This window comes from Gracilinanus agilis, chromosome 3 (genome assembly GCF_016433145.1).
Source record: "Gracilinanus agilis isolate LMUSP501 chromosome 3, AgileGrace, whole genome shotgun sequence".
NCBI lineage: Eukaryota > Metazoa > Chordata > Mammalia > Didelphimorphia > Didelphidae > Gracilinanus > Gracilinanus agilis.
This window is the reverse complement of record NC_058132.1, coordinates 456604281-456618544: the sequence shown is the minus strand read 5'-3', so window position 1 is coordinate 456618544 and position 14264 is coordinate 456604281. Positions and strand designations below refer to the sequence as shown.

Here is a 14264-nt window from a genome sequence, read left to right as displayed (position 1 = left end):
CAAGGCACTAATTGGTTCTGAAAACTAAAGGTCAAATGAGTCCTGTACCACTGCTCAGACCCCAGAGCAAGGAGGCCACCCTTTCTAAGACAAAGAGGGTACCCAAACCAAATCCTTTCCTAACTGAAAAGAAGCAGTACTGTCCAACATAATCCAATTTTATTCTGGAAATACAAGGCACAAAAATAACCAAACCACTAGTCAACCCACATTCTTCTTTTTTTTTTAAAGAAGGATAATTTTAATATGCTAGTGTATTTGCCTCTTATTTAGGAAAACAAGAAGGTGTTTAGATGTGTAAGAGAAATCGTTTCAGCTCCTCAGGAAGAAGTAGTTCACTTATTCTATGATGTTGTTTGATTCCAAAGCACTTCCTAATTCGGAGTCGGCATATCTGCATCAAAGACAGGGGCCCTAGAGAAAGAGGCCACAAGACAAGTTATACACCCAATTTCATGCATTTAAGATTCAATTTTGTAAAGTATAGAATTAGGTTATGGTTTCACAAGGCATAAATAGTCCAACACATCTTTATTTTTTAAGAAGAATTTTCAGGTTATTTTGTCTTCCCCCTCTCCAGCCTCACCCAATCCTTTTAGAACCCCTTAGGTTTTGTTTTAGAAAGGATGGATGGAGGACAATTTAAAGCTCAGCCTTCCTCATGATCTTAAAGAGACTAATTTATGAATTAGTCAGTTCACAAAACCCGGCCTCAGCCACTTCCCAGCTGTGTGACCCTGGGCAAGTCACTTGACCCCCATTGCCCACCCTTACCACTCTTCCACCTATGACACAATATACCGAAGTACAAGGGTTAAAAAAAAAGCAATTTAAACTGATAAAAAACTAAAAGGAAATAAGCTTATTGAATTGAAAACAAATACTCAACTTCACAACTTGGGATTACAGTTGAATAGGTAATTTTAAAATCTTTAAGCATAATATGCTAATACAATGGATGGAATCCATTTATATCCCAGTAATAATTATATATTATAAAATATTTAAGTTAACCCAGTACTTTGGCACAAAGCAGAGAGTGTGTTCTCATAATCATTTCAACACCATGGGGTGGAAGGATAGGAGATTCTGAGAGGAATTGGAACAAGAATTCCTTCTGAGACATAAAAGAATCAATGCATGCACCCCAAGGAACTCTCTCTCAAAGATGGCATGATGGGCCCTAGTTCTCTACCAATCACCACTAAAAGTGTATATAAATTTCCCTCTTTCAGATAATTCCATTTGATGGGCAATTATCCTCCCCACTTTGAACCTCAAGAATTACAAAATAATTGTGTCCAAAACCAAAAGTCAAAGGAAGAATTGTTTGGGGTTTTTTTTTATTAGTTTCTCCATGAACTCCCAATTCAGAAAGACTTTGAAAATTTTTGCTGTTCAAAAAGCTTAGGTGGAAGTGTAAGTCCTTGCAACATCAAGTCATAGATTTAGAGTTGGAAGGAGCTTCAAAGGTTATCAAAGCAACCCCCTCATTTTAACAGACCAAGAAACTGAAGCCCAAAGAAGGAAAGTTACTTGCCCAAGGCCACTATGGGCAGTAAATGTCAGGGGCAGGATTTGAAACTAGGTTCCTTAACCCCTAAGTCTGATCTTTCCACTGTAGCACACTGTATTCAAAGAATATATTAATGAATTACAGAAAGAACCCATTATTATCCTTTAATGTCAAGCAACAATCAGAGGTTACTTCTATACCATTTTGTTAAGAGTGGCTCATTTTTCATACTTCTTTCTGTCCTCAAAGCAAATGTTTCTCTAAGAGCTTATTAAGGTGGGGGAAATGGCCTTGAAATACAGCGGGTTATCATCCAAAGAGGAAGACAAATTTAGAGGGAGGAAAAAAAAATCCCAGTTCAGCAAAGCCCATCTATGGGATAATAGCTACCCTATTACCTATCTGAACATGGCTGAATTTCCCTTAATTTATTCCCTGTCATCCACACAGCTGAGAGTGGGTGGTAATTTAATTAATTTCTTTCCCCCCAGGTATAGAAGAACAGATGGCCTGAAGAAAATATGACTGAGGTGACACTCAGGGACAGAAATTGCCATGTTAAACCAGTGGGCATGACTTTCTGCAGTGCTTGGTACAGCCTCCTCATGTAGTTCCAGCCAATTGAGAAATCACCTCATTGGAACTCATTCCAACAAAGAGATTTGGGGACACAAAAAAATATGAAAAGATTCTGTTCAGCAGCAAATGATCTTTTTGTGAACGAACAGAACTGTTGCAGACCTTGTCACCATGCAAAATGAGACTAAGGAGGACCATTGGCTTATTTATACATAAAAAGGAGAAAGGGAATCGTGGAAGTCCTAGGAGCTATATCAGGAAAGTGGGGGGGGGAGGGGTTGTAGTTATTTTTTTAATCTACACAGCACCCTTCCTCTCTAAACCTTTCAGTCAGTCACAGGTGTGCAGAGCACATTTCATTTGGGGATATATTCAGGGAATTTTTTTTAAGGAAACATTATTGAAATTTGCTTAATCATAAAGGATATTATTTTAATTCACACCATGCTAAAAGACCTAAAACAACTTTTAATAACTTAATTTTACTTTAAACATAAACAGTTAAAAAGGAGATTGCAAACTACCTTTTTTTGAGATATTAGGTGATGCCTGGGCGCAGCCAGCACACTTCTGACTGTGCCCACATACCTATCCTTCTACTATGAATTTAATTAGTGGGTTGTGAAAGGGTAAAGTGATATTGCCCAATCTTGGCCCCATTTTGATTATCAGGAGGTAAGAGGGTAGGAATGTTTGGAGATATTCTCCTCACACTGTATGAACTCATACTGCCTTTTGCATTGCCCTTATAACCCCTCAATAAGTATAGCTGAGGATAGAGAGGAAGAGATGGTGGATACAGGTAAACCTCAAATATGGCCACCCCACAGCTGGCTACTCCATGCTCCAGAGATGTGTCATTAAGGATACTAGCAGAGTAAAATGCTCTTTGAACTGGAAGCTAGAATACAGTTCAAGTCACCATTGCTGTCACTAGCAATGTGACCGTGGGCAAATCACAAAGTCCCTTAACTTGAGGCTTAATTTCCTCATCTCTAAAATGGGGATAATAATATCAACACACACAGAATATTACTGCCCAAGGCGGCAATGAGAAGCAGACCTTATAAGATGCTACATGGCAAGCTGCAAATGGAAAATGTTGTTAATCTGCCTGTCTCAGTTTACTCATCTGTAAAATGGAGATGAAAACAGTACCCCTACCTCTCAGGAGTGTGGTAAGGACAAAATCAGATTATATTTGCAAAGCATTTTGCACATTTTAAAGGACTACATAATGCTGTTATATTATTATTTATTATTATTTTTAAGCCTTCCTGAAATATGGCCAAGGGAACACTGTGATGAACTGTAGTTGAGAGATTGCAAAAGCAAGGAACAGACTCTGACAGCCATGAAATACCAAAAGCAGCTTTTGCCAGGATGCTAAAAATAGCCCCTGTACCCAGAGGCTGGCAAGCTGTTGCCATTTTCTAACTGGGAAACTTCAGATATTTCAGGTTATTCCTTGACAAGTATCCCATTGCCCAGTTGAGATTGACCATGTCTGTGAGAGCAAAATCTCCCAATGGTGAGGCTTACAACCATCCATTTAATTTTCTCTTTCATGCACCATTCACCTTCTAAAAAGACCTTCAGTAGAGTTGACCTTACACAGAGGACAAACAGGTAACTCTCAAAGTTGTATTCTTTGAACAGTCCAGAATACTCCCTGCCCAAAGCTGTCTTTCCCATTACCCTGCCTTGATATCTAAGTTCCCACAATTAAAATTACTTCTTTAGCTTAAGGTGCTACCTCCAGAAAGAACCTTCTAAATCTAAGAAGAGACTAAAAAAAGAGAGGGATTTAATACCTAAAATTGACACAAATTTTAATTTTAAGGGTAGTATGAAACTGATCAGGCTATACACAACTCAAAAAAAATCTGGAGTTGCAAGGATAATAATTATTTCAAATAAGCTGTGGTACATGAATGTGATGGGGCAGCTAGATGGCACAGTAGATAAAATGCCAGGCCAGGAGTCAGGAAGACTCATCTTCTTGAGTTTAAATCTTGCCTCAGACACTTATTATCTATGTGATCCTGGACCCTCTTTGCCTCTGTTTCCTCATCTGTAAAATAAGCTAGAGAAAGAAATGGCAAACCCCTTCAGTATCTTTGCCAAGAAAATTCCAAAAAAAAGTCAGACGTGACTGAATAACAAATATGAATGTGATGAAATACTATCATGCTATAAGAAATAAATAGATGATTTCAAGTGCAGACATATATGAACAGATGAAGAGTAAAGTAACCATAACTAAAATGACTTATACTTTCACATCAATATTATAAAAATGAACAATTTTGAAGACTTTTATAAACTGATGAAGAATGAAATGAGCAAAACCAGAAGTATCATTTATACAATACAACATGGCAAAAATAAACAACTTTGAAAGCTGTAGGGATTCTATCAATACAATGATCATTTGAGATTCCAAAATATTGATGATGAAACATTCTATCTATAATGGGGAGGTAATAGATTTAAGAGGCAGACAAAGACATATTTTTGTACAACCATTGAAGGAATTTGTCTTGTTTGATTATATACATTTGTTATAAGAGATTTGTTTTTCTGTAACAACATGGGGTAAGGAGAAAAAGCAGATTTCTGTTCATTTCAAAAAATAGCGAGTGAGGCTACAGATGTGGAATTTTACAGGCACTTTCACATGAGGTCACTCTAGTGTTAGTTTTACTTAATTATTTTACTTTGTTGGAAGAGATATCTCACAGAGTAGAAGTAATCTGTAAATGTGATATAAAACCAAAACATCGATGAAACTTTTAAAAAGAGGAAATGAGGAAACTAATATTTTTAAGTAACTCAAATAGCAAAGAAGTAATTGATTTCACAGAGATATGTTTTTCTTGGACCCAGTGACAGCTCTCCTTTGGAAGGCAAGCATTTATTTACTCCATTAAAACTCCTCATTCTGGCAAACCTACTGAAAACAGGCCATGACCTCAACATCAGGATCTCCCCCAGGAAATTCCGATGAAAAATGGAGTTCATGGAAAAAAAGTCCGACCTATCTTCAAGTTTCCTGGTGCCCGGGCTAGATGGGATTTCCCTACATTTCAGCTTCTTAACCTTAATTTTAGCTACTTTGCAATTGCCTTGCAATTCAGGCTAGTCAAATACAATAACCCTTTCTATCAGCAGTCAAGCAACTGTTTCTCTTTCCCTTCTCTTAGAGAATCACAGAATCTCAAGGATGGAAGAGACCTCTGGTGGGGAGCAGTTCCAACCTATCTTATTTTTTTTTTTACAACTTCAAAGGAAAAAAGAAAAAAAGAAAACTCAACGGCCATACAGTCTCCTCTTAGAGACCCAGAAAGTTTTTTTAGATCTCTCTGTCTCTGTCTCTGTCTCTGTCTCTGTCTCTGTCTCTGTCTCTCTCTCTCTCTCTCTCTCTCTCTCTCTCTCTCTCTCTTCCCCTTTCCCTCTCTCCATCTATCTCTGTCTCTCTGTCTTTGTCTCTGTCTATCTGTCTGTCTGTCTCTCATTTCAGATATGGAATTGACCTCTCCCTGAACCCAAACAATGGAATTCTCTGATTTGTCCTTCATGTGGTGTATAACAAACAGCCAAGTGTTGAACGACCTGGCAACACCTATTAAGCAAGGTCCAGTTGTTGAGTTGGTTCCCAGACAAAGAACTCAAACTCTTGTATAAAGCTCTGTTCTGAAGAGGCTTCTTCCCAGAATAAGCCCATATTCCTAAGAGCTCCCCATCCAGTCAGACTACTCCATGGGGCTGTTATCAGAACCTCCTCCTGCTGTTAGAAGCATAACTTTGCCCCTCCTTATCTTTTCTACTGTTTTAATAATGTTCTTTTTGCTACTTTTTTGCAGCTCCCATTGCCCCATGTTCCCATGATTCCCGAACATAGAATTTCCCAAGTCAATAAATGAAAAAATAAGCCTACCACCCCCACAACTTCTGGTGGCAGCTTATTCTGCTTTTGTGTGGGTCCAACTATTAGGAATTTTTTCTTCACTTTGAACCAAAAGCTTTCTCTTTTTAAATTTCGATTATAGATAATTCTAGGAATGACAGGTGGAAATTATAAAGACAGAAATACTTTAGCTTGGCGTAAGAAAAATATTTCTAATAATTAGAACCTAACTTTATTTAGATGTGTGTGTAAAAATATACACACATATATATGAATATGCACTGAATTATATACTAATTATATCTGTAAAGACAAAAATTAGATGTTACAAGAAACAGATAAAAAATTAATGAGTAGTTTTCAACATCCTATTAACAGATTATGATAAATGCAAAAAATGAATAGAAATGAAGTTACAAACTTGAATAGTGTTGAGGAAAAAAGATTTAATAATTATAGGGAAAGGACTTAATGAGAATAAAGCAAGCATTTTACCTGGGAAAGATAAATTAACTCAATTAGTACATTATGAACTCATTAGCATAAATCGGTTAGTCTTTTGTACAGGTTAATTGAAACTCTGTAAAGGAGGGGTTCTCAACCTAATTACTATGAAATTTCCTTTAAAAATATTTTGATTACTATATTTTAATATAATTGATTTTCTTTGTAAACCTCTTTAGTTTAGGCATTTAAAAACATTATTTGGAGAAGGAATCCATAGGCTTCACCAGAAGATCAAAGAAGTCCATGACACAAAAAAGGGTTAAGAATCCCTGCTTTACCACAGAGCTTTGAAAGGATGGGATGTAAAACAAGCAAAAGTTGCTGATGCAGGCCTGAGAAGAGTGTTACAATGGTGAGACCCTCAGTAGCCAGAAGACAATGATTGGGCACTAGTACGTGGGGGGGGGGGGGGAATGGACAGAAGAGAGTGATAAAAGTGGGGGAAAGGAAAGAAAGGCATTGAAATGGGAGGGTGGAGGGAAAAAGGAAAATATTAAAGAAACTCAGTCCTCTTTATAATTCTGCTCATTATTGGACTTGATATCCAACATCTGGCAAGAGAAATGATTATGTTTTAGGGGTCAAAATGACATGACTAAGGGTGGTCCAGAGAAGGAACAATCCTTTCTCCCTGGCTTTTTGGAATTCCCTTCAGTTCCTAAAATATAGCATAGGTTATAAGAACACTGGGAAAGTAGATAATAAGCCCCATTCCTCTTGACTTTTGAAACTACACATAAGCTTCTCAGGCATTATATGCCAGGAGAGAAGATGCCCCAACTGTATTCCTAAATTCCCAATAGTTTTAGGCCTTAAGGGTAAGAGGGTGTGCATATATTTGAGGTTGGTTCGAATAATAACAGCTCAAATATTCATAGGCCTGAAGGCTAACAAAATAATCCTGCAAAGTAGGTAGTGAAAGTATTATTCCCAATTTACTGGTGAGGAAACTGAGGCTCAGAGATATTTAAATGATTTACCAAAAGTCACATAGCAAGTTAGTGTTAAAAGAGCTAATGGTTAAATGAAAGTCTCTTGACTTAAGCAAGTCATTACTATATTTGGGGGCATCTAGGTGGTCCCATACCTAGAATCAAAAAGATTCATTTTCCTGAGTTCAAATCTGGTCTCAAGCACTTACTGTGTGTCCCTGAGCAAGACACTTAACCCTGTTTGCCTCAGTTTCTTCATCTGTAAAGTGAGCTGGCGAAGGAAATGGCAAACCACTGTAGTAGTTTTGCCAAGAAAATTTCAAATGGAGCCCAGAAGAGTCATTAACAACTGAAATGACTGAACAACAACAATAAAGTTGAGCCTCAGTCGCCTCTTAAGTAAAATTAGAGGGTTGGATTAGAAAAGTTTTAAAGTCTTTTTCTAAAACAACTGCTTGACCACATGGGTCGATGGGGATGTGATTGGGGATGCAGACTCTAAACGATCACCCTAGTGCAAATATTAATAATATGGAAATGGGTCTTGATCAATCTAAAACCCAGTAGAACTGCACATTGGCTATGGGAGGGGGTGGAAAGAGGGGAGGGAAAGAACATAAATCATGTAACCATGGAAAATTTTTCATAATTAATTTTTAAAAGTCTTTTTCTAGCTCTGAATGTTTGAGTCTCAATGTTTGACTCCAAGTTTTCATTTAATTATTTCACCAAACCATCCTGTCCCTCTGTCATCTGACAGCAAATATCTATTAAACCCATATCTGTGCATATTTGCAATAGAATAATTATTGTCCATAATAATGACCTTGAGGAAGAGTCAGGGCTAGCCTGAGCTTTGTCCTAAGCACCAATATCTGGGAGTGCATGATTATTACCCCACCTAGGACTAAGGAGAATTAGTTGCCCACCCCCAAGCCACACAGAGGCTACCATACTCTCAGGGTCTCCATTGCTACCACCTAGCCTGGGGATCCAGCCCACACAGGATGTCCAGGCTCAGTATAAGTATTAGGAAGCCAACTGCATTGGGGATTGGTAACCTGAACATGAATTCAGGTTAATAATTAAGTCAGTTATACCTCTGCCCTCCAAGAGGTATGACAAACAGTCACAGTCTTTTATAGAAACAAGAGGATTTCCTCTCAGTATATACAGCACAGAGGTTGCTAAATGGATCAGGGCTTAGATTGGAACAAAGCAGGAGCACCTTCTTTCTGGGAGAATACTTGTGCTAGGGTGCTATTCGGGGGAACCAAATCCGCTGGCCGTTTGCCTTCAGCATTCTTTGAGTGTGGCTCTGCTCCAAAGTCAATCAACAAATGAACTAGGTCCGAACTAGAATTCCTGGCTGCCACGTGAAGAGGAGAATCCAGTTCTTTGCCTTGATTAGGACTTGCTCCTAAACAGTTACAATAAGAGGAGGGGGGAAAAAGTCAAAATATGTTAGTCAAAAATATAAGTTAAAAAATATTAGTTAAGAAAAAATATATAGATAGATATCTGCACTTGGAACTGCAAAATTCCTTTTACTACATTAGTCCCTGATTTCCTTGAGCAAATTAATTCACATTCAGATTTGTTGTGGAAAGGGGATGGGACTTGTTCTGAAAGAAAAATTGTTTTACTCTGGGAATCCATATGGAGCTTCAGTTAACTTCCAAATGAGACAACAATCTCACCTTTGCCACCCTGTAGATCACACCCTTCAGATACTTAGATGGTTCTCTGATGGGCACCCTCTGCATTATATCTAGGGGAAAATTGTTGTTTTACTCTATAAATCAATTTGTAGCTTCATCTAATGGAGAGGGGATTGGTAGATGTGAGCAGGCTTCAAATAAAACAATGTGGAACTTTTATGAAGAAGAATGAAATTCATGTCAATAGAGAAATATCTGATAGGAAGAAAAGATAGACTTGTCATATGCACAGGACTAGGAATGGTATGGCCAGTTTTCCACTGGTATTCTTGCAATATTAGGAAAAAAGGAAGGCTTCCAAAACACTGCGCAGACTTTCCATTGAGAACTTATGGCATTTCATGAGCAAGACTTAAGTAGGACAAATTGAGATTTATATTATATTATATTATTGGTCAAGCCAACTATTGCAATTAACTACCTATTTGAGTATCATCAAAGATACATTGTATGGGTAGAATCTTCAAAGCTGCACTTTGTTCTTTGGAAGCAAGTGGTTAGGAAATTATTTAAAATAAATAATTCTAAAAAAATTAATAAAAGTCAAATCTTGTATTATTTACACCTCTCAGTTATGTGATTATAAGTTGTGGCAGGAGAAAGCCATAAATGAAAGCCTACCTATTCTCTTGTTTTCATCAAATATATATACTTTCAATATGTACATTGACCATTTCTATAAGTATTCTATAGAAATGAAAAAGTAGGCATATTGTTTGTTATTTCACTAAATCTTCTTGGTCACCCTTAAAAAAATTTTTTTGGTACCATCCATAATCTTTTCCCCCATTTTGGAATATTCCTTGCTTTAAGATAACTTGAAACTTAACTCATAGTGGGAAGCTTGGTAGCACAGTGGAGAGAGCACTGACCTGGAGTTTAAATCTGGAGGATTTTACTTTCAAATAAATTTTTTTACTGAATTAATTAGTAGATATTTTAATTAATTATTTAATTAATTTAATGAATAGCAATAACAATATGATAATGTTGCATGGCTGTTGATAAATGTTAATAAGTATTTAAATGGAAATTAAACTTTATTAAGTTTTATTATTAAATCTAGAGGATCTGAATTTAAATCTGGACTTAGACACTTCCAATCTGTAATGCAAGGTGACTAACAGAAACTTTTTGCTTCTATAATTTCTAATGGTCACAAAAAGTCAGTTAAACATCTTAGAATGTTCCCCAAAACAAAATAAGCACAGGCCAACGCCGAAGCAATTAGGCCAAAGCCGAAAGGCCAAAGCAAAAGCCTCCAGCCACAGCGAAAGCCAGAAGGCAAAAGCCCTGTCAGTTGGAACTTCACCTCTATTTATAGCTTTAAGTTCTGACTTTCTGAACATTCTAAAATGTTTAACTGACTTTTTGTGACCGTTAGAAATTACAGAAGCAAAAAGTTTCTGTTAGTCACCTTGCATTACATACCCTGGACAAGTCATTTAACCCCAATTACTTAGCCCTTGCTACTCTTCTCTCTTAGAATTAATATTAAAACCAAAAGTAAGGGTTTAAAAAAGAAAATTGACTTGCTGATGTCTTGAAAATTGTGCCACTTCCTATACTCGTTTCTTTTATATGTATTTAGATATATCCAGTTGTTCTTACTATTTTATCATCTTAATTGTTCCCACCATTCCCATAGAGAAAATCAGGTACAAAGAAGACAAAATCCAAATATGATGCTTTGCTATTGTCATTGATGAGAATAGATCATGATATAAATTAAATTCAGTCATTTATTAAAGACCTACTCTATGCAAACTATTGTGATAGTCACGAAGATAAAAATAAAATGGTTCTGCTATCACAGAGCTTACATTTCTATTAAAACATGTAGACTGATAAATATAATACAAGGTATAGTTATGAAGGCAAAAAAGAGATCCAGGAAATTGCTTGAAAATGAGAAAAAAACAGGGGGAAGCCAGGTGACTCAATGGATTGAGAGTCAGGTCTAGAGACAGGAGGTCCTAGGTTCAAATGTGGTCTCAGACACATCCCAGCTGTGTGACCCTGGGCAAGTCACCTAACCCCTATTGCCTAGCCCTTACCACTTTTTTGCCTTAGGACCAATACACAGTATTGATTCCAAGATAGAAAGTAAATATTTTTTAAAAGAAAATGAGAAAAAAAATAGAATAATTTCACACAGCAGAGTAGAAGTGGGGATGGATAATAAAAGAGAAGTGGAATCGAGAAAGTTCCATTGCTGTAGCTGTATCCTAGGGGCAAGAGAGAACTACAATTTTTTTTTTTTGCATCGTTGGTGACTTTTTCAGAACCCAGCTTAGAAAGATTATTTTTGTAGCTACAGGACTAGAAGATGAAGAGACTGAGATCAGGAAGACCAGTTGGTAAGATAATAGAATAATCCAGGCAAGAAGTGATGGTGGTTTAGAACAGACACTGTAGAGAGTATACTAGCTATAGATTGGAGGAAATCTGAGTAGAGAGGAGGGACATAAAGAAGAAATGTTGTGAAAGTAGAATGAATAAGGATTTTTGTTTAAAAAAAAAAAAACATTTACCTTCCATCTCAGAATCAATACCATGCATGGGTACCAAGGCAGAAGAGCAGTAAGGGGCCAGACAATGGGAATTAAGAGACTTGTCCAAAGTTACATAGCTAAGATGTATCTGAGGCCAAATTTGAACCTCTCATCTCAATCCACTAAGCCATCTAGCTGCCCCTATGAATGGGACTTTAACACTGTGAAGATAGAATGAACAGGGTTTGGAAACCAAATTGGAGGTACAAAGAGGAGAGAAGAGTCAAATTTAAGTCTAAGGTTTCAAAGTTGGGTGACTGATAGAACAACGCTGTCCTTAAGGGAAGTCAGAAAGAATCAAGGGTAGGTTATAGAGAAAGACAGTCAGTTTGGGATAGATTGGGTATAAGGTGCCAATGAGATAACCAGATGGAGATATCAAGCAGAGATAGCTAGTTACAGGACTGGAATTTAAGAGTAAAGAGCTCCATATATAAACGTGGGGAATTCATATGCCTAAAGGTGAGAACTGGAGCCACAGGAATGGATAAGAATACTGGCAGAGAAACTACAGAGAGAAAAGAGACAGAGAGTTGGGTACATCCATGCTGAGGTGATAGAGAGGATAGTGATTCAATGCCAGAGATTGAGAAAGATAAATCAGGGGAAAAAGAAGAAATTTTAAATTAAAAAATGATAAATTAGATAAATTAAAAAATAAGGGGGAAAGAAAATATTTTTTAAAAGGGAGGTCAACAGTGTTGAAGGCTAAAAAAAACTGAAGCAAAGAGGCTGGCTGGGGGCAATGAAAACTTACTACTGTTAGTAGTAAGATAGTAGAAAAGATCACAAGATTTAGCAATTTTGATATCACTGATGATTTTTGAGAGAGCAGTTTCAATAGAACAGTGGGGTTGGAAGTCAGATTTCAGTAAACTGGTCAGCAAATAGATAGTACAGACATAAAACTGTCATTATGAGTGGGGATTTTAGTCTCTTACAGTCAAAGGGAGAAAAATAAAGAGTTATGGCTAGGGCTCATAGAAGAGTCAAGGAAAAGTTTTGTTGTTTGGCTTATTGGCTTTGGTTTGGGGAGGTTGTTGTTGGTTGTTTTTAGAAAGAAAAAATAAAGGATACTGAGCATAGTTGTAGACAAGAGGGGAAAATATTATTTGGAAAGAGACTGCAGAGGAAAAAAAGAGAAAGGAAATGGTGGATAGGTCAAACTTCTGGAAAAGAGGAGGAAGTAGAATAAAAAGCACAGTTAGGGAGGTTAACTGAGGAAAGAAGAAGGACCACCTCCTGACACTGATACTGAAACAAATGAAGAGGAGTTGTGTAAAGATGAAGAGACTTGGCTCTGTGGTGAAAGAAAAGAATTTTGGCAAGCTTCCATCAATCAGCCAATCAACTAGCAAGCATTTACGAAGCACCTACTATATGTCAGACACTGGGGGAAATAAGACAAAAAACAGTCCTATGTCCTTCATAAGTTTACACATGTCATAGATAAATAAATACATGTGAAATATATTTTTGAAATACACAATGAAAGTGGAATGGGGCAAAAGAAAAGAAAATGTCCAGCACCAAGAGATCTGGAGGCCAGAGTCATTGGACAGAAGAGTACATGGTAGAGAATAAGGTATAAGAAGACTGGAAAGGTAGGGAAAAAGTAGGTTATGTTAGGCTTTGAATGTAAAACTGAGCATTTTGTATTTGTTCCTAGTTGTAATATTTTTATATCTGTTTAATTTTTCTAAGAAAAAATGATAATTTCTTTCAATTCTATCCATTTCTTCCATTGTATTTATTTGGGGGGGGGTTATAAATAGCTTGCTTGAACAGGTCACGTCAGACCTGTTGTAATTACATATAAGATCTTCTAATTTCTATCCTTCTCTGCCAATCTATGTTTACTCTGATCTTCTCTATAAAAAAGCTGACCTCACTATAGGCAGCAATTATTGTGAAATGGCTGTTTTATCTATAACTAGTCATTTCTTATATCAGTTAAACTATGGTCAAATTCATTCCTAGGGATGCTGTCCTGCACTCATCAGGACCAACAACCTTCAATTACCTGAAGAAAGTAATTAAGAGGTACAGCTATGAAATTTCTAAGGCTCTACAAGTCCTTCTCTTTCATTTCTTTCTTGATCCTAAATCCTATTTTCCCAGTTTTCGTAGTCTTCCCCTTTGTCTAACGTCACACTAAAGTCACTGAGTATCAAGATGTTTGTCTCGAGTAAAGTTTGGAAGACTTCCCATGCTCATCACAGAATTCCCTTGCTTTTTCATCTTTTATAACAGCTACCAGCACATACACTGTAATTACCTTCCTATGTACATACATAATTATCACCATGCCCACCAGGAGTATGACAAAGGGAGAAAAGTGCCTCGAGAAATGGGACTTATTGCTACTTTCAGCTGGAAGATGAACCAACACTGCCAGCCCTCTTTTGCCTCTCTACAGAGTCACTGGGAGTCATTCTTCTACCTGTTCTTTATTTTTTTTTGTCTTATTTACTGTCAGAATGTCATTGTGAAAGCTATTCTATTCTTCCAGTAGCACATTCACTCACTGATTCGTTGAGCTCA

General features: G+C 37.0%; 1 protein-coding gene across 1 annotated transcript in view; it reads right to left on the bottom strand.

Moving 5' to 3' along the window:
- Positions 1-218: 218 nt before the first annotated feature.
- Positions 219-14264, bottom strand: part of LOC123241706 (ankyrin repeat and SOCS box protein 9-like) — a 61483-nt gene continuing 47437 nt past the window's right edge. Inside the window, exons 7-8 of the mRNA XM_044669266.1 lie at positions 8673-8864; positions 219-414 (exon numbers count right to left, since the gene is read on the bottom strand). Coding sequence (XP_044525201.1) covers positions 290-414; positions 8673-8864 — 317 coding nt within the window. The 3' untranslated portion in view covers positions 219-289. The remainder of the gene's footprint in view (positions 415-8672; positions 8865-14264) is intronic.